Here is a 20,568-nt window from a genome sequence, read left to right on the forward strand (position 1 = left end):
TTAAAATTAATTCGTTTTTAAAGGCTGGATAATGACAGATGACATGTTCCGTATTGACATGGTCAGTATTTGAAATTGATTGGAAAGGAAATTCTTTTTTATTTTACTTTACCATAGGCGGTCTTTAATTACTAATTGTGCCCTTTTAAGCTTTTGAAGCTTAACATTTTTGGCTTTATTTAATATACAATTTTTTTAAATCGATTTAGTAGTTTGTAGGGTCTTTAATTTGTTAAGTTTTATTTAATTTTTAAATCTTTATCTTCATTGGTTCTTTATATTTACACTCTATCGCATGACCGGTCCATTAAATTTACAACAGAATTTCTTAATATTATCCGGTTAAGTTGTCTGGCTTTATCGGTGGTTGTGTGACATATACGTATCCACCGTAGTGTTGCAATCACATTGGATTCACTGAAGGTATTATCATCCGAAGTTCAGAAACTAAATTTCCAGAACGAAATTCCTAAGAACATTCCAACCAGTGTTCGTGAAAAATGTTGTATCCGTTATATTTTTTAGTTTTTTTTATTTTTCATCGTAAAGATGGTGTAAAAAATAAAATACATGTTTTTCTATTCACTGTTAGTTTGATGTCGGTTTTGTTATATTTGTTTAGTCGAGCAACTTTTAACAACCGCTACTTGCTGACCCAGCTTGATTGCCCGAACCGGGCAGTGAAGGATTTGTGGAGGAATGCTGTTGACCAATTTTAATACCGTTGGCCTCATTATTGATATCGAAAACACCTTCTTGAATTTTTACATAAATTTCTTTGGCTGTATTAATAAAGGCTTCCTCAACGTTGGCCGCTGTACGTGCTGATGTTTCCATAAATACTAAACCATGTTCACGAGCGAAAGCTTCACCCTCTTCCTTTTTAACTTCACGCCTTGACTCTAAATCGCTTTTATTTCCTATCAACATTATAACCATATTGGAATTTGAATGTTGTCTGGCATCTTCTAACCATGTTGTCAAATGGTTAAATGTTTCACGTCTGGTTATGTCATATACCAATAAAGCACCAGCAGCACCACTATAATATGAACGTGTTATTGATCTGAATGCTTCTTGACCAGCGGTATCCCATATTTGTAATTTGATTTGTTTGCCATCGATGGTTATCATGCGGGCACCAAATTCAACGCCAATGGTAAGATCGTGTACAGGTTGGAAACGTTTGTCCGTAAATTGTAGTAAGAGACATGATTTACCAACACCTGTATCACCAATTATAATATATTTGAATAAATAGGCGTAAGACATCTTTTAAATTTGAGTTGTTTTTTAACTTTCAGTCGTTAAATATAATAATTAAATATTTATCACTCTCATTACATTTGCATCTAATTTCGACAAAATTCAATGAAAGTGATTCAGAGTTCCATTACTCATATTTCCATGCTCTACATTTGTCTGGATTTGAACGTCGAAATTTTCTATAGCTTTACCCGTCATCTAGTGAGTCCACTTAGAATATAATCATAGGGTCTTTGTTATTTTACCGAACGGTTCATTATTCCGAGAGGCCTTATTGGATAATCTCATTAATGTTTTTAAACGATTTGAGTTCATCAGAATAACTATCAAGAAATTCCTTATCTTTAAAGCTAGTATTCGCTTACCTCTAGGAGAGTATTCGGTTAAATGTTGTTAACAGTCTTATACTCCCCCAGGGGAGTATTTTTCTCGGAGAAAAATTGTTGTCCTGGTAACACATCTATCTCTGCCTTGTTTATAAACTGGTAATGATCAAATATATCCTCTTTTCTTGGAATGATTTGACATGGGGTCAAACCAGAGAATCACTTAATGTGGTGCCAAGGGAACCTGCAGCTTTGGATTTGGTCTTGTTCCGGTTTGGTGCAATTTAAAGATAGCCCACAGAAGAGTGGCTGTGGAACTTCGCGTTAAAAATGGATGGTGTTTAGTGTATATGATATAGAATGAATGTTTAAGGAACTTACCCACCCAAATATCCAGAGTAAGATTTCGGATGTTAGTCACTATGTGTGAGTCGAATGAATGAGAAATGGTGTTGAGTTGAATGGGAATGGATGATGTACTTGATATACTATTCAATTTTACATCCTTATCCAGATATATTCAGGGTTTACTCTGTTAATACCACAGTGTGTTCTCTGTGTGTAAGAATAAGTTGTTGGCTTATTTGATGAATTCGTGTTTAGGTCTACTGTGGTTGTAAATGGGATTGATGCTTTTGCAACGTTGGAGCAATGGTCTGAAATTACAAAGGTCTAGTATTTTAGCAAGATACTTGTAAATGGACCAGCAGAATCATAAAGGGCAAACACTTGTAATAAGGCCAACACGGCAGCTCTTGTATTTAACTTAATCATTTGATTGCCCTAGTTACCTTCTGGCTGTCGGTATACAGTAGCGAGCACAAAAAATGCAACACGTGACGATATGATCTTCGATTTCGTCTGTTTCGAAATAACGTTAATGAATCCATCTCTTCTTTTTGCTGTTTATTCTTTTAACTTAGAGCTTCCAAACAAGCGAAATTTTGTTTGAAATTCTATTACGCAAAGTGAAATATTTTATATTTACTGAAAAAGATGAAAAGCTAGTATTGTGATTGGGTTCTGTTCCTGGTATATATAACAAGTCTGCTTTTTCTTCCAAATTTATTGCAATCCGGGTTGCAACGTATTCCTACCGATATTTGCTCCAATGTTCCGCTTGACTATAAAAATTTCTTAAAGATCAAAAAAAAAAATACCATAAAGGATCACAAATATTTCGGTGTATTACAAATGGAATAACAAAATCTTCAGAATTTTTTGAAGTTGGGCATACAAATGAACCATTTTTTATGTCAATACTGAAATGTTTCCATAAAAAATATTTATTTTTTTATCGAAACAGGGAAAAAAGTTTGAAGGGAGGTTTAATGTATGTTTTAAAATTTAACTTACAATAAGTATTATTTAGTAATTTATCATAAATAAACTTTTACTTCATTTTTTCATAAAGTATATGTTTGTTGAAGAATATATGGAGGTAGTTCGTATGATTTTTGTTTTATCACATTTAAGCCCCTAAGTGTGCCCTACAAATACATATTAATAACCACATTATAAATAATCTGATGAATTGTACCTTTTTGTAATATATACATAAATATTTGTATCTATTAACTGTTATAAACCTATAATATTTTTTTTAAATTATATAAAAAGTTTGTTTTCTAAGCGTTTTTACTGTGTGTATGTCTATATGTAGATGCATAAATATATGTATATATAAACATAGATACATTTATTATTAGACGCATTTATGGATTTTAGTAATAAATTACGCACGTGTACAAAATAAAATATTGTTTAACATACATACATCAATACAAACATACATAATTATCATTAAAACTACAAACATCATATTTAACCAGTTTCTGATATGATTTCATGTTAAAATAAGAGTGAAAATAATTATCTATGAATATTGATTGTATAAAATTAGATTCAAATGTTTGTTATATATGCTCTTCAAAAAGTTTGTAAAATATACATACAAATATATAGTGTATATAATCTATAATCGTGCCTCCACCTACGGAGATATACAACACATAAATATACATAATACATATGTATGTACATAAATATGAGGCCATCAGTTACCTACTGTCAAACAAACTACAAAAATATATGTTAACAAATATGTGTATCTCATAGATATCATACATATAAGGCCTATAAATAAATCTATGAATTTATTAATCATAATATAGAAACCTTAAATTTTAATCATTTATTTATCATTTTTATAATAAAGTCGTACATATCTTATAAATATATTTTTTTGTTGTATTTGTTAGAATTATAACAAGATATTTTAAAAAGGACTCAGTTAATCAAATTTAACAGATTTACCTATCCTATATAATTAGATTAATAGATTTTATTAGATTAATAATACCCTTCACCTTCGTGAGAAGGGTATATATAAGTTTGTCATTCCGTTTGTAATTTCTATAATATAATTTTCCGACCCTATAAAGTATATATATTCTGGATTCTTATAGATAGCGGAGTCGATTAAGTAATGTCCGTCTGTCTGTAAAAATCAGTTTTTAGACGTCACCAGATATCGGCGAGATCCGAGTCTTTAATAATTCAGTTAGACATGCTTTCGAGAAGATCGCTATTTAAAATCAGCAAAATCGGTCTATAAATTAAGGAGATATGAGCAAAAATCCGAGACAACCTCTGAAAATTTCATCAAAAAAAAAAAAAGCCACATTTTTTCATGCTTTGTTAAAAAAGCAACAACAACACTGTGAATTGGATAAAGATTTACATGTGCGTGTGGAGATGTATTTGGTTTTAATTAGCTGTGTATATTTTTTGTATGTTTGGATGCTGTTCTGTTCTCACGAAGGTGAAGGGCATAACAAGAACAAGGAGATAAAGCAGTAATATGTTGGTAATACAGCTCATATTTGTTTGAGGGTGGTAATACAGTTTGACGGTGGTATTACAGTACAACGGTTAATATTTCTTTCTGCTACAGTTTATATTTGTTTGTGTGACATGTGTGCAGAGATACAAAATAAATAAAAAATGTTTTTTAAAGCATACTTGGTGAAGGGTATATAAGATTTGTCACAGCCGAATATAGAAATATTGCTTGTTTTAAATTGTATTATGGTATATGAACAGATTTTTGAATTATTTTTTAAATATTCATTGATTTTTTTTAAAAAGAGTTATATGGAAAATATAATAAATTATGGAACGATCCTCGTATAATTTTGTTAAATAATTTTACTAAAGTTAAAGCATTTTTCAAAGGTGTTTAATATGGGTGTAAGGCCAATCATTGGCCAATCTTATTAGTATTAATTTCATTTTTTAAAAGCCTTCTTCGATGGGGTTTTGATCTAATATCGACCGATTCCTTAATATTTAATAGAGATATTTGTATTCCTATAAAATTAGTTTGTATTTATACCCTACACCACTATAGGGGGGAGTGTATTATGCGTTTGAGCTGAAGTTTGTAACACCAAAAAATATTGGTTCTAGACCCACCTTACCAATCGCCTCAGAATCACTTTCCGAATCGATTTAACTATGTCCGTTCGTCTGTGTGTCCATGTAAACCTTGTGTGCACGATACATGTCGCAATTTTCAATTTGGTCCAAGGACGGCAATTTCGTTCAAGGACGAACGCTAAAATGGTTAAAATCGGTAAATTATTTCTCCTAGCCCCCATACAACTGTATTCCCCGAATCGGGACTTTAGGCCCGTTAAATGTTTTATAATGTAGTTAAATGTAGACGTAAATTCATCTACCAAAATTCATAAGGATTGGCCCATATTTACCCCTTCTCCCCTAATAACCCTCTAGTAGAAAATCTCTTTTATTGTCAACAATAAGTAAAAATATTCCACAATAAAACAAATTAAATGCTTTATTTTTTAAAACATAATCCACAATTTTAACATACTGACTGATGTAGGGTATCAAATGGTCGGCAATGTCCGACAATAAATTCATACTTGTTTTCAACTTATAATGATTGTTAAAGTTATTTTCTGAAGATGATTTTCTATTAAAGAAAGGTTCTATTATGGACACATTCTCTTTACATTTTCGAAAATGATTTTAGTTCCTACAGAACATAATTATGTTGAATTTCACTGCTGTTTTTTAAGCTATAAACGTTGATTTCTAAACGGGACATCTTATGGATTGGATAAATAATTATAGATTGGATTCCTAAAATATACATATGTTCATGTCAAAAACGTTTTAGTTCATATACAACTTGTTTATGCCGAATTTTATTGATCCTAAAAGAAGTTATGGGCGTTAAAGTAATTTTGTGAAGGGGTTTTAATATTTTTATAAGAAAAATATGTTTTAAGGGAGGTTTAATGTATATTTTAAGTAGCACCTATATATTTTGAAGTTACAATAAGTATTATTTAGTAATTTATGATAAATAAACGTTTATTTTATTTATTCATAATGTAAATGTTTGTTTGAGAATATATAGAGGTAAGTTCGTACGATTTTTTTATTACATTTAAGCCTCTACGTGTGCTCTACAAATACATATTAATAACCACATTATAAAAAATCTGATGAATTGCACCTATTTTTAAAATATACATAAATATTTGTATCTATTAACTGTTATAAACATATAATATTTTTATACCCTCACCATTATCAGTGGTGATAGAGGGTATATATAAGTTTGTCGTTCCGTGTGTAACACCAAGAAATATTCATCTAAATTTGGGAAAAGGATATATTTCGAAATAACAGTTAGTTTTGTTGAGTTTCATTGCGATACAAATGGTTACAAATCAATTTTAGACGTTTAAGACATTTTTTGAAGGGTGGTTTGTATGGGGGCTAGGGTCAAATAAGGGCCGATCCTTTCGAAAATCTGCTGTGTCATTTATACTTAAGTATATAAAACTTATTTGTGCCAATAGTAGAATATTTGACGTAATTATGGTATAAAAAGTTAAAATTGGGAGGTACGGTTGTATGGGGGCTAGGTGAAATAATGAACCGTTTTCAACCATTTTCAATAGGCCTCGTCCCTGTGCCAAAAAACATGCTTGGTTTAAATTTCATCAAATTATCTTGAAAATTGCGGGCTATACCATGCGCACAATGTTCACATGGACAGCCAGCCAGATAGCCGGAAAGACGGACGGGCGGACATGTCTTAATCGACTCAAAAAATGATTCCGTATCGATCGGTATACTTTAAGGTGAGTATTGGACCAATATTTTTGTATGTTACAAACATCAGCACAAACGTATAATACTTTCTACACCATAGTGGTGTAGGGTATAATTAGTTTTTCATCAATAAATTGCTTAAATGTATCGGAACAATGTAATATTAAAGATAAATGCTTTATTATAAAAAATAAATCACATTTAATATTCGTAACTGGTGTAGGGTATCATATGGTCGGTCATGCCCGACTAAACTTTCTTACTTGTTAAATTATATAAAAATATAATTTATATATTTGCGTTAAAGTCATTTTGTGAAGGAATGAAACGATATTATTATTTTTACCGAGCCCTAACCGAGAATGGACAGGTCGTAATACTTCTAAATAGAAAAGATCTAAATTATTTTTGTACAAGCATTGAACAGGCCCTGAATCGAGGACCGTTAGATGAAAACCTTGAACGAAAATTAAAATAAAAACATTACATAGATTAACTAGGCACATCGATGCTGGGCATAATGTAGAAGGACCATTGATCTTGGGCCTTAGACCCATTATGACACATAATAGTCTAAATACACAACAACATAACTTTAGTAGTAACATTAGATTCACCTAAGGTAAAAATGTCTTGTTTTTATAAAATATGTTTATGATAATAAAATTTCTTTTTATTCGATAAAATGTTGAATCATAAATATCATATAATTATCCTAAATTGAGTGTAGTATTTATTAATAAACGTCACCATGACGTGATGCACAATTTCTATTTTTTTACGACTCTATAATAAAGTCTTGTCGTAGATACTTGACTAGTTGCCACATATAAAACTGATCCCAGCCAAACCCAACTTAATATTGCCTCAAAATCGTGAGTGTGATTATAATTTTAAATCAAAATGGAAAGAAATAAAAAGAAAATATAAAATAATAATAATAATAAAAAAATCATATAAGTAAACAAACTCTGTTACTATTTAAAACGATATTTATGTTAGAAATGCATTAAGTTTATGAATTATATTTTAATACAATATAAAAAGAGTTCAACCCACCAATTTAATTTCCCCAACCTTTCTCCATAATATAAAAATGTTAATAACTCTTCCTTTCAAATCGTGTTAACAAATCTGTAATTTTCCTCTGTTATTAACTTTTTTCTCTTTCTTCGTTCCATAACTCTTTCGTCTTTATGGCCATTAAAGTAATGATGGTTAGAGAAAAGGCAGGAATTGGAAAAATAGAAATTAAATTATAGAAATATAATACAAAATCAAAATTGGAAAAAATAAGGTGCGTAGGTTGTATATGTGTGTGTATGTTTGTATTAAACGCACGTTCAATTGAATGTTTGTTTTTGTTGTTCAATAGTAGTAAATGCCACAAAGTTATGGATTAAAACAACAACAACAAGTTACCACAGTCACTAATGTAAAACAACAACATCATGAACCAAAACTGTTAGAACAACAAGTGCTGAAGAGGCTCAAGGAGGTATAAAAAACAGATTCACACATACACTCTTAATCTAGGAGGGCAATTGTATAATTTTTTGAGCGATTTTTTGAATAGATTATTTTTGAAATCGATATAAATATTAAACTCTCTTATTTATAATTATATGAGATTATATTAAATCTTATGATATAACGGATTTCCGCCCGGAAGATGGTTTTCTTATAAGGCCCAGTTTAAATACATATGTATTTCAACAGATGTTTGTTCAAATGTTCCTCCTGATTACGTTCTTTTTTGTAACAATTGTTTTTGTCTTTAGTACAGTGTAAAAGAAACCTTCTTGTGGAGGTCTATGATTTTCCACCTTTGTTGCTCCCAATTCTGATATAACATCCCGTTTGGTCATTAGTCTTTTGATGAATGCAGCGACCAGCTATTTTATACCTAAAACTTACAGCCGATATAATAGACCCGGCAAAAAGTGCTCTTTCTTATGTGACCCAATAGCGTGTGTGGGGCAGTCTTAACAGAATACCCCGTCAAGTAGCCATGTGGGGACGCTGAAAAGAGGTTAGGCTTGATATTTTTTCAAAGATCGTGTCAATAATACATTCCAATGTTTTGAGAAGAAAAGAGGATAGACTAATCGATTTAAAGTTCCTTAGTTTCGTATGACAGGACTTTCCTTCCTTAAAGACCACTTTCATTCGGTTCATGTTTCGGGTATATACTAGCATTTAAGGCAATGTTGTATTACAAACCCACAGGTGTTTCCTTCTGGACACGAAATTTATTAGGATAAAAGCTGTTGAACGCACAGTTGATCCTATTATCACATATGCATAATTTGATATCAACTAGGAGATCTGAAAACTGCATGTCTTTGCAGGAGCACGAGACGATTTCGCCACGAAGTATACTCTAAGCCTCTACAGAAAATTCTTCAGGATTTACGCTTTACGCAGTATTTATAAGTCTATTGTGGACGATAAGATAATTTTCTGAAGGACCTTAACTTGTGTAAAAATCTTAATGATTTTCTAGACTGCCTACGTAATTCACCAAATAAGGTAAAATAGTTACATACAAATGTATTCTACAAGCACTATAATCTATAGAATAGAATACATACACATTGTATGTATTCTATTCTATACTTTTCGAATAGTTGGTTTTATTGTGGTTAGATAGTTCGAGTCGTTTGTCAGCTCCTATGTTAGGAGTCGTTTTTGAGAACGTTACAGCAGGCAAGAGTTAAGGTAACGTTGGTGATGTTGCTATGGTGTGGTAAGAAGTTACAGTAAGGTGCATTAATGGTTAGTAAGACAAAAGAATGAGAAAATTACCTGACTCTTGTGGTTATGATAATGTTATGTTGTCAGTTAAACTATTGTCTAGATTTTGTATTGTAGTTTTAACTTATTTTTTTCGATTTTGTTATTTTCTTGTTGCCATTGTTGTTATTATGATTTTGTTTCCATGTAGTTTTTATACCTATTGTCGTTTTAAGACATACTCCTGTACATACATATATCAATACAAAGTATTTTATTTTGTTACTTTAGTTTTTTTTGCTTTATCATGCTGTTTGACCACGACTTGACTATTAAAAAAATTAGCAGCTATTTTTGTTGCTTTTGCTGTATTTTAATTCAAGTGAATAGTTGAGAACAGCTAAATAGCACATCAAACTATACATAAGTGGTAACACATTTGATATGTTATTCAACACTAATAATAACAGCTACACATATATCTCTCTCTTATCTGAACTACGATTTCCAATATTTAAATTCATAACTCTCGCCCATAGTTGTTCTAAACTTTTTTCGGGTGGGTCGGTTTTTTTCACTTTCAACACTAGAACTTGGGGATTAGCAAAAAGATGATGGGTATCGTAATACTTTTGTATTCTATGCTGTTTTAATTGGTTTGAAACGAACATCTAATTTGATGAATTTTGGGGACAATTATTTTTTATTTTGTTCATTATGTTCACCATCGCTCACAAAACACAAATACATAGATGGACGAACAAATAAGATCTGTTTAATATTTGCTAATGACTCAATCAATTTACGATCTATGTAATATCGTTGTAAATCATAAACATTTTTTAAACAAAAGTTTTGCAATTAAAAACAAAATAGTAAAAAAAATACGACATACTACTATACAACCATAAAACACCGTTTTTGAATTCGACAAATATATCTCTTTGAAGTTACGAGCAACATTTGAAATCGGTATATTAAAATTAACTAAATTTTAAAATTCGGTTGGTGAATCGTTAGGGACACATCTTGAGACTTTCCAGATTATGAGAGAGGCTTGTGCTTTTTACGTTCTTGAAGATCAGACTTGCATTCAATTATGCAGTGCTCATTATATATGTGAATAAGAAGTCTTACAAATTTCTATCTTTTGTAATTGATAATACATATGTACATACTGCATCGACCTAAAGCGGATTCAGAGGGTTAAAATAAAAACCCATACTAACCTTCATTGGCTTGGTGGAATAAGGTAGAACAGATTACGATAACCGCACCACTAGATATAATTATCATCTCATTTGTATCTCCATAAAGGGGGAATTACAAGTGCCCCACATATGGTCTTGGTGATATTCTTTACGACCAATCATTACACATCTTCATAAAGGATAAAGGCACAATTCTGCACTTCGCCTACCAGAACTAACCAGTTTTAAAGCTATATATAATGGATCTACATGTATGGATTCCTGACTGTGAATCAACAGTTTTGTAACTACTCTGACCCTCTGATATTCTTACACAAAAATGGGACCATTGCAATGGGCAAACATATGGCTGGAACATATTGATCAAGTATGGTTTACATATAGTTTAAATAGGTTTATGCTAGCACTGTGAGGGGACTAGAGGTATTTGTGAGGTCGAATAGTCAAGCGGCACATAATACTATCAATTGAAATTATAATGTCTATTATTTGAAATCATTTTGGGTGTAGTACTTGACTGTTTGTCATCTCTAAATGAATGATGTAGACATAATAAAGTTGTAGTGTGAGTTGGGTTGGTCACTATGGCAATGAAAGAGTAGATTGTCTGGCAAACAGAGGCGAACTGTGTCTATTTATTGGATCAGAACCGTTCCTTGGTATACCCAATGGATAAATTAGGACGCGTATTTGTATCGCCTAATGAAGTATTTAAACTCTTATACTTAAGAACATAAACATTCATACGAGAACTTAAACTTTAATAATGATTTTAACTTAGGTCGGAGTGTTTAGTGACTCTTAAACAATCAATCAATAGGCGACTTCTGACACAATCAAAGTGAAATCAAGAACCATCAGTGAAGATGAATATCTTTTCTTCTTGATATTCATGCTTTCTAACTTCGACATGGTCGGGAAATAACAATCGATTTCAGACAAAATTTTAATATTTAATAAATACAAGTAAATAATACATTGAAATTGATATTTTGTCTAAATACAAATTTTATGAATAAAAGGTTCTAATCAAACTAAATCGAATGATTTAAAATGAAACTTAAAAGTTCCTAAAATTTCAATCCCCACTATGCACATAAAATATAATTTACGTTTATAAGCATTATAATCGTACTAGATTCTACAATATACCTTTATCTACAAACCAGTACCCTATTGTGGTTTTTGATGGAGTATGACTAAATGCGGCACATTGAATGTGGGTAGGGCTTTATGTTTTTTTTTTCTTTAATAGTAGATGAAATCTATTTATTTTTTTTAAATGCCTCTATGGATATCAGTATGAGCTTTTCTTGTACATAGAACTTAGATTTTTTATTTATATTATTTGTTCCTTTAAGTCTTTGCAAAAAGTTGATGAAGTATGAAAGATTTCTTATCAGTAGAAATAGTCTTGAGAGCAGCCATTCTGTTAGTTTAAGGCAACTATACAATGATGACGATGAAAATCCAACTAAGAAAATCTAGCACCAATAACAGCAAACATACATACATAGAAACAAAGATTGCCTTAGTGTGTATCTTTGCTTGGTATTTGTATCTTTTAAGTAAAGTTGTTTCGGTGCTAAAGGCAAGTGGATGGATGAAGTGCAACAAATTAATTTTTATGATTACATTTATTTGTTGCTAGAATACTTGTTTGTTGCACTATAAAAACTGTAACTAAATAGACTTGAAAAATAAAACGATTTCTTATCAACAACAACAACTGCAGCAGCTACAACCGATGGCAGGTGTTAAGTTTATTACTGTGATTTCCTTTATATTGCAATTTATTATAATTTTTTTAAGTTTTTATCCGTTTACTATGTACATTAGAGTGCTTCAAGATTGTAGAACTCCCAAAAAAAAAAAAAAAAAAAAACAATGCTTACTGCTGGTCATTTATACTTCTGATATTGTTCATTGGTTAGCAAAAACTTGTTATTCAAATGTATTTGTATAAGGAGCAGTGTTGTCAGTTTGGCCGTTTGGGGGACAGATTTTAGCATTTTCATTTGTCATTTATTTACTTAGTTTCAAAATGTATCTAAATCTTCTCACAGACTTCAAAAATGTGTTGATTCGACAAAGGCCGATGTGATGTTTATAGTCCATTACACTATAATGGCGAGTGCTAATCACAAAATATTAGTCCAATACCTATCATCTATTAAGACATGTCCGTACGTACATAAATGTGAACATTGTAATCGAAGTAAAGTTAATTGGAGATATTTTTATTTTATATATTTTACCCATTAGAATATAATTACAAATTATAATCTACCCTAATTTACCGAGCGTTGCAGTCTAGCAGGCCAGAGTCTCTGGGGGAAATCGAACCCACAACCCCCAGACTTACGGGCTAGCATACCATTACTATTTAACCAACCGGGGCACTCCATTTTGTAGATAATTCGATATAATCTTGTAAGCGTCAATGATATTGAAATAACATATTAGGATCTCGCTGATATTCGTCATATATTAGTTTTATTTTATTATACCCACCATCAAAAAAGATGTGAGGTATATTGATTTTATCATTCCGTTTGTAACACATCAAAATATTGCTCTAAGATCCCATAAAGTATATATATTCTGGGACCTCGTAAGATTCTAAGACGATCTATCTATGTCCGTCCGTCTGTTTGTTGTTGGCACGATAGCGTCCACAAAATAAGAGATATTGAGATGAAATTTTCCCAAAATATATTTTATTGATCAGAAATGTTTGGTATTGAAAATGGGCAAAATCGGTCAACGATTTCACCCCCATACAAATGTACCCCCGGAATATTGTATAAAGAAATTCAAATATTCACAAATTCGTTGTTTATGAAGCAAATACCACAAAATTTCGCATAGGTCAGTTTTTTTTTGTCTGAAATAAAATTCTGCATTATGCTTGAAATCCATCTATAAGATAGATACGAGATCTGAACTAAAGCATAGATCTTAACAAACCAAACTTTAATGCAGCACCTTTTCATATCTCATTCAAAAGAAAATTATATTTATGCACATAAAAATATACATATGTTTGTTGTACAACATAATAAGAATATAAATAATATATCAAAAATCTTTAAAATATATGTATGACTCACACACTAAAAGATCTCAACAAATGAATGAAAATTTTAATGTTAAATAATTTAAAATAAAACTTCTTTATACTCTTTTATGTGTAAGTATTTGTGTATTAAGGATATCCCCAAAAAAATTTTTCGAAATTTATAATAAAAATTAAAGTAATTTTATCCGATGGTATGCATGGTAAACGGTTTGAGATACTTAAAAATTTTAGTCAAATTAAAAATTGCAACCGGAATAAAGATAACGAATAACTAACAAAAACAATTTGTAGAAATTTTGGAGATTCAAATGGGTCCCTGCTAATACATGTGTGTATATTATTTGTGTATCCACAGTGGACTTAAAAAGTTATAGATAAGTTATAAGTTGATTGTAAAAACTAAAGCCTATTGATTACATCCTACTTTACTATTGTGGAAGGGTATTATGGGTTTGAGTTTTTATACACCCTCATTTGCTTCTAGGCTCCATAAAAAGTGCCATTTGGACAATAACGTGCTGAAATCTTGCAAGACCATCTTTGGCCACATGTTGCAATGGACGTTCCTATATGGATGGCTCTCGATTCTCAATAATTACAACACAAACTTCTATTTGAATATGGACGTGCGGATTCAGAAGAATGTACAGCATGTGGGGAATTAGTGATACTCTGGAGCACTTTTTTGTCACTGTCAGGCATTCGTCGAAGTTTGATCCAATTATGTGGGACTTATTTCGAAAATAACATTCCTTACTAACACAGAGTATACAAACATTGAAAAATAATACAAACAACACTATTTTTATTTATATACATAGATATACATATGTAAACTCATCTCCTTTAATAGAAAACGAACGAACCTTTTTAACTATATTTTTTTGAAATTTTCATCCAAATATTTAAAATTATTAAATGAGAAAAATTTTTCTTGTTCACTGTAAATAAATACATATGAATACACTTATGTAAGCATGTATCCTCGTAAGTATCTGTTTGTTTGCCTGTATCTCACAAAAAGATATTTTAAAGTTTAATTTGCTTCAAGGACTAATAAAGGATAGATATCAAAAAATATATACTCTCATTCTTTTAAAATTTTCTAGAAAATTGTCAATTTTTAAGAAAATTTCCATACAAATAGTAATAGAATTGCTAAATATTTATGTAAGTTTGTGTATTTGCCAGAGGCGTTTATGTCAATTTAACAAAATAAAAAAAATGAAAGGAAAAAGTAAAGTACAAACGACATGTGTATTTGTAAAATTAGAATGTGTGCATGGTATGTATGTATATTTTAGTATCCTAAGTATCATAAAATTAAACAAAATATAAATTTGTATGTTTATACTTGTATAATAGACCTAAACTTTTGCCTTTCAAGCCATTAAGTTTTTCTTTACATTTTAGCAAAATTACATATAGAGAAGAAAAGTAAAATAAAAATAAAAAAATACATTATTTTCTTATCACCACATTTAGAAAAAAAATACATGCATTCTTAAAGTTAAGTGCGATGAAGCTTTTGTTTATATTCGCACAATACAAAGAAAAAAGGTCCTTGCGGTCGAATTAGAGAATTCATAAAAAACCATTAACCATGATTATGTAATAAATGTAACATAGCAACTGGACCCAGGGGTAATTCAGCTTTTTTTTTAAATGACATCAATAGAATAAATGAGAAGCTGTTAAAGTTCCAAATAAGAGCTTTAATGAGTTAGCTGTTTATTATTATGGAATGGTTTAACGATTTTTAAATAAAAATAAAAACTTCAAAGATAAATGTAATTGTGACTACAAACTCCGATCATGTAATAAACTGATCATGCTTTAACAATATTATGTTACACTTTAACAAAATATATTTGTTAAAATAAAATGTCATTACGAGGAAATATATGCGGAAGAAAAAATCTGAAAATACTCGTAACATAAACAAATAAACATTGCCACCTTATTAAAAGCGACGAAAATTGTTAAATACAATGACAAAATAAAATAAATTTAAATAAAATGTGATTTAGTCATGCAACATAAAGTATATACATAAATAGTTGTTGTTGTTGTTATTGCTGCAAGTTGTAGTGGTACCATCATGTTTAAACATTAAAGAAAAAAACTGAAAATTTGTTAAATAAATACATACAAAATAGTTTTATATTAAATTGTACAACTTATATATAATTTGACATTAGAGGGATCCATTTTATGGATCCCTGATTCTGAATTCGAATCAGATTTACACATATGAGATATATCGTGTCCTGAAAAAACGAAATTTTTTTCATTCTGTCAAACTAGTTATAAGCTAAGTTTACACGGTTGTCAAATCTTAGGTAAGGCTTATGAAAAAATTTTCTAAAATTATTATTTTTCAGTGTTTACAAACTCAGTTTCATGGACGTAGTTTCTAAGAATCTTCCAATCAGTGTTAGTCAGGAATGTTATTTCCTGAATAACATCACTTCCAAGATACTTGGATCTAACTTCGGAGGCCTGGCAGTGACAAAGATAGTGCCCCAGAGCTTTACTGTATTTTCCACATGCTCTATATTCATCTGACTCCGCACGTCCAATTTTGCATAGATGTACTCGTTATCCTATGTGTCATCTGACAATGTACAATGGTTAGCAATAGGTAAATTGTCAGTCCAAACGATTGTAAGTAAACTTAACAATTTCATTGCCAGACAATTGTTGGACAATAAATTCATATGTCAACACAAATTGTCAGTTCACACTATCGTCAGATTGTTCCAAGACGAAAGCTGATAGATCTTATTTTAGATGCATATGTTCTTTTATTGCACTGCCAAAATTGTAATATCTGATAGCAGTATATACATAGCTTTAACATCTTATGTGTCTTCCTTCTTTTTCGAGATATTTATCTTTAGATACCTTAAATTCTATATGTGATGGAATAATTCGGAGTCCTGATTGAGATTCATATAGAAAAGCATTCTGTGTTCGCTAGGTTAAAAATTTATAGACATGTGACCTACACTTCGTATATATGTACACAATCATCAGAAAAATAACAGACAAAGGAAATTTCGAAAATTGCGAGATATAGATCCTAGAAAGAGGATCATAGTCGAGTAGAATCTTAGAGCTTACACCAGTGAGAATCTGCTCTTTGATGAAAAATACAACGATTTCTGATTACTACAACATTAGCTCGTTGCAACGTTTTACTATAAATAAGGTTTTCTTTAATAACATTACCAACAATGTTCGGATCTACCCCAATACATACACATAAGAAAGTAAACAATTGTTTTTTAGTGAAAATCAGATACCAGGTAATTTATAAACTTTTTTGTTTGTAAACTAACGTCGCCATACACATGCATTCTAATATATTGTAAATATTATAATAATATTACAGTATTTGGAATTAAAACAAAGTACGAGTATAAATTTAAAGCTAAAGCAATATTTAATAACAACACTTTGCATCCTAGATAACAGTTTTCATTTCGTTTTTTTTTGGAACAAGGACGAAGTCTATTGAAAATGTATAAAATCAAATGCTTTATTTTTTAAATAGTCCCCATTTTTAGCAAACTCACTGGTCTGTTAAGACCGACTATACATTCGTACTTGTTAGAATTGAAATGATTCTAAGTGGATTCAATTATTTTTAGATCGATATTATTCCAGATATAACATACTTTACAAATACTTATTGGGACATTTTGAGGGATTACTTTCAGGAATGAATGCCGAATGTTTTTCGTGAGTACCTGGCATGTTGCTCTACCCCACGGTGGTCTTTTTCATACACTGGATTCTCCTTCAATAAAGAACTCAGGTGACAATTTTTGTACGTGGATTTGACCGGTCCATGTACAAGCACTTTGCTGAAGTACTCGAGCTATCTAATCTCTGACCATTAGATGGCCTCTGTTGATTCGGCAACAGCACCTAAAGACCTAACCGGTGGACCGAAGTACGAATCCATCAAATAAGCCGAGGACTTTGTTCTTACTCACAGGGACACACTGTGGTAATTCTGATATTAACAAAGTATACTCTGAACATATCTGGACAATGAAGGAAAATTCAATGGTATCATTTATATATGATACCTTTCATCCATCATCATACAACCGAGCACAAATATCATTCATATGACACATTTATTATAGGTAGACGGGTGGGTGAGGCCCGCCGTACACCTCATTCATCCCGTACCATATAAAATTAATACCAACTCATTTCCAACGCTTAGTCCCACATTCACTCCTCGGTTCGGGGCAACAGCACTGAACTTATCCCAAAATATTGACTTAACCTTATATCAGTCTTTTAACAGTCACTTACTCATCCCGCGAATTTGGGTTTAAACCACAGCTACTATGTAGATCCCGAAGGAACCTCAACCAACTGACCAGCCAGGATGTAGTCCTGCGGGCAACTGGCCACCCGTAATTTACAATAAATTCTCATACAGTGACTTTATACAGGTGGTTGGGTCTCCTGACTAATACATTTACAAAACTTTTCTTTTAGGAATTATTTCCAGGAAATACAGTTTCTGAACATCGGAACATAATACCTTCATAGATTATTATATAAAGTGACTTTATACAGGGGGTTTGGGTCAATTATAGATCGATTCTCCTGACTAATACATTTTTTTTAAATTTTTGTGTGATTTTGTCTTTACGTTCTGGGCATGTAAAAATTACTTTATCCCTACGAAAATATTATGAAAATGAGATATAACTCATATTTATGAATTTTTCTATAAAATATAATTTCTCTATTCTTATAACTATATCAACTACTGTAACAAGTATTTTCTTTACAGTGCTGGTACACACTCTTCATGACTTTGTTCGTTAACAATAAAAAGGAAGAAATATTGCAATGACTTTAAACCCCAAAAAAGGAAAGAAACCAATGAGTTTTCATAGTCAACTTTTTTTCCATTTTCATATTCATTCTTTACAGTTGTTGCCGCTGCTTTGCGGTTGTTAAAGTTTAAGTGTCATTGTTAGTTTATTCTTTTCTGCTACGTTTGAACTGTTTGTTTGAATTTCTCCTTCGAGAATTGTATGACATTGCGTGTCATATAACAATCTAAGTGTCAAATTTTAATTAACAAATGTTCTGAAATGTTATCTAAAATTAACAATATTGTAATATTGTTTATTGTCAAAGATTGTTTTCTAAAGCTGTTGATAAAGTCGTGTCTAGTGGTGTAAGTAAGTAGATATTAAATTTATAATTTAAGCATAATATTTCTGAATTGATTTTTAAAGCAATTTCTATTGTGAACTTAAGTTAGAAAGAAGTATTTTTTAGTTTTAATATGCATTTAAGTAAAAAGAAAATTACTAGTATTATTTGTACCTTGCATAAGGCGGTCAATGGATTGGCTGTAATTAACTTAAAAAAACAGCTTTGAGAAAAGTTTTCAAAAGTAAAATTTTCCCCATAAATAACGGCAATTTTCCTAAAAATGTTTTAAAAAAAATTTTGAAATACCAATATACTCACTTAAATTTGACTTCATTAATTGTATAAATTAAGTTGACAAAGGATAATACATGTATCCTTTAAACCTTTTTAAAAACATGTATTTTTTTCTAACCAGTTTCCTAAAAAAAATAAATAAGAGACGACACACTTTAAGTTAATTTCTTATCAATTTTGCACCTTTTTCATATTTGATTGACATTAATAAAGAAAAACCCGCAATTATGTGGCGCAATACATTTTCATCTAACAATGGACAGTGTGGTTGGTTGGTTGATTGGAGAATGGAAACGAAGATGTTTTGAAAAAAGGGTGTTGATTTGTGGTCTTTGAAAATAATCCTTTTTTTCAAATTGTGTGACTAAGCAAATCCTGTTTGACATTTAACAGAAAACGTCACGAAAAGAATGAAAAATACACATAATAAACTAGGCGGCGGCACCTTTAAAAAAAAAAATAAAATTGAAATGAAACATAAAACTGACACCACAGACCTTCTTGACAAAGGCAGAGTTACACATATTTACTGCATGTTTCTACATATTTATTTATAAACGTACTACTTCACTAGAAACACATCACATCAACATCTTCCAGAACGAACAGCTGACTGGTGTCCTTGAAATTGTTTTACACTTAAAAAAATGATACTTTTGTTGATTCTAAGAGTCTAAACAAAGAGTTTTGGGGGTTTCGGTTACGAACTGATCTCTGACGAATTCAAGAAATATATTAACGTTTTATAACAAAATCCTTTAAACTGTCATTGGAAACAGCGCTGTATTTGTCGGTTCTATCGCCGAAGCACTTGACTGAAATATGTATTTTAGATATATAACATCGTCAATATCAACAGCAATTAGACTGAATGTAATAAACGAATGGTCCTACAGACTATTCTACCGGTAAATATTGGTTACTGCGTCTCCAAGTCCTCCTTCCAGAGAAACTTCAGTTTCATCATCTCAAAAAATACGGGACTGAAGGAAGGAGCCTTTCTGTGTATACTTATGGCTCAAAATGAGGAGAACGAATTTAGAATCAGGATTACTTTCAGAAAGGGCAATGATTGTAAGCCAATTCAGACTGAAATATTAGCCATAAAGAGAACGGCAAACTGGCCTGGTAACATAAGATATCGAACAGATATATCTTAATCTTTACCGACAGTCAAGCTGCAATCAAGTCTTTGACAGGTGTATACTCTATATCACGACTAGTTAAGAATTGTCGGATATCCTTAAATAGGATGGTGAGACATTCAAACATTGTATTCGTATGGGACATAGACCACTTC

General features: G+C 30.9%; 1 protein-coding gene across 1 annotated transcript; it reads right to left on the reverse strand.

Annotated features, from left to right (window-relative positions):
* Positions 1-534: 534 nt before the first annotated feature.
* On the reverse strand, positions 535-1,330 carry LOC124420117 (ras-related protein Rab-2A-like). The gene has a single exon (XM_046952081.1). It carries the CDS (start codon positions 1,270-1,272, stop codon positions 634-636), a length of 639 nt encoding a protein of 212 aa, XP_046808037.1. The 5' UTR covers positions 1,273-1,330; the 3' UTR covers positions 535-633.
* Between the last annotated feature and the right edge of the window lie 19,238 nt (positions 1,331-20,568).

The sequence above is a fragment of the Lucilia cuprina genome, chromosome 5 (assembly GCF_022045245.1).
Source record: "Lucilia cuprina isolate Lc7/37 chromosome 5, ASM2204524v1, whole genome shotgun sequence".
In the NCBI taxonomy this organism is placed as follows: domain Eukaryota; kingdom Metazoa; phylum Arthropoda; class Insecta; order Diptera; family Calliphoridae; genus Lucilia; species Lucilia cuprina.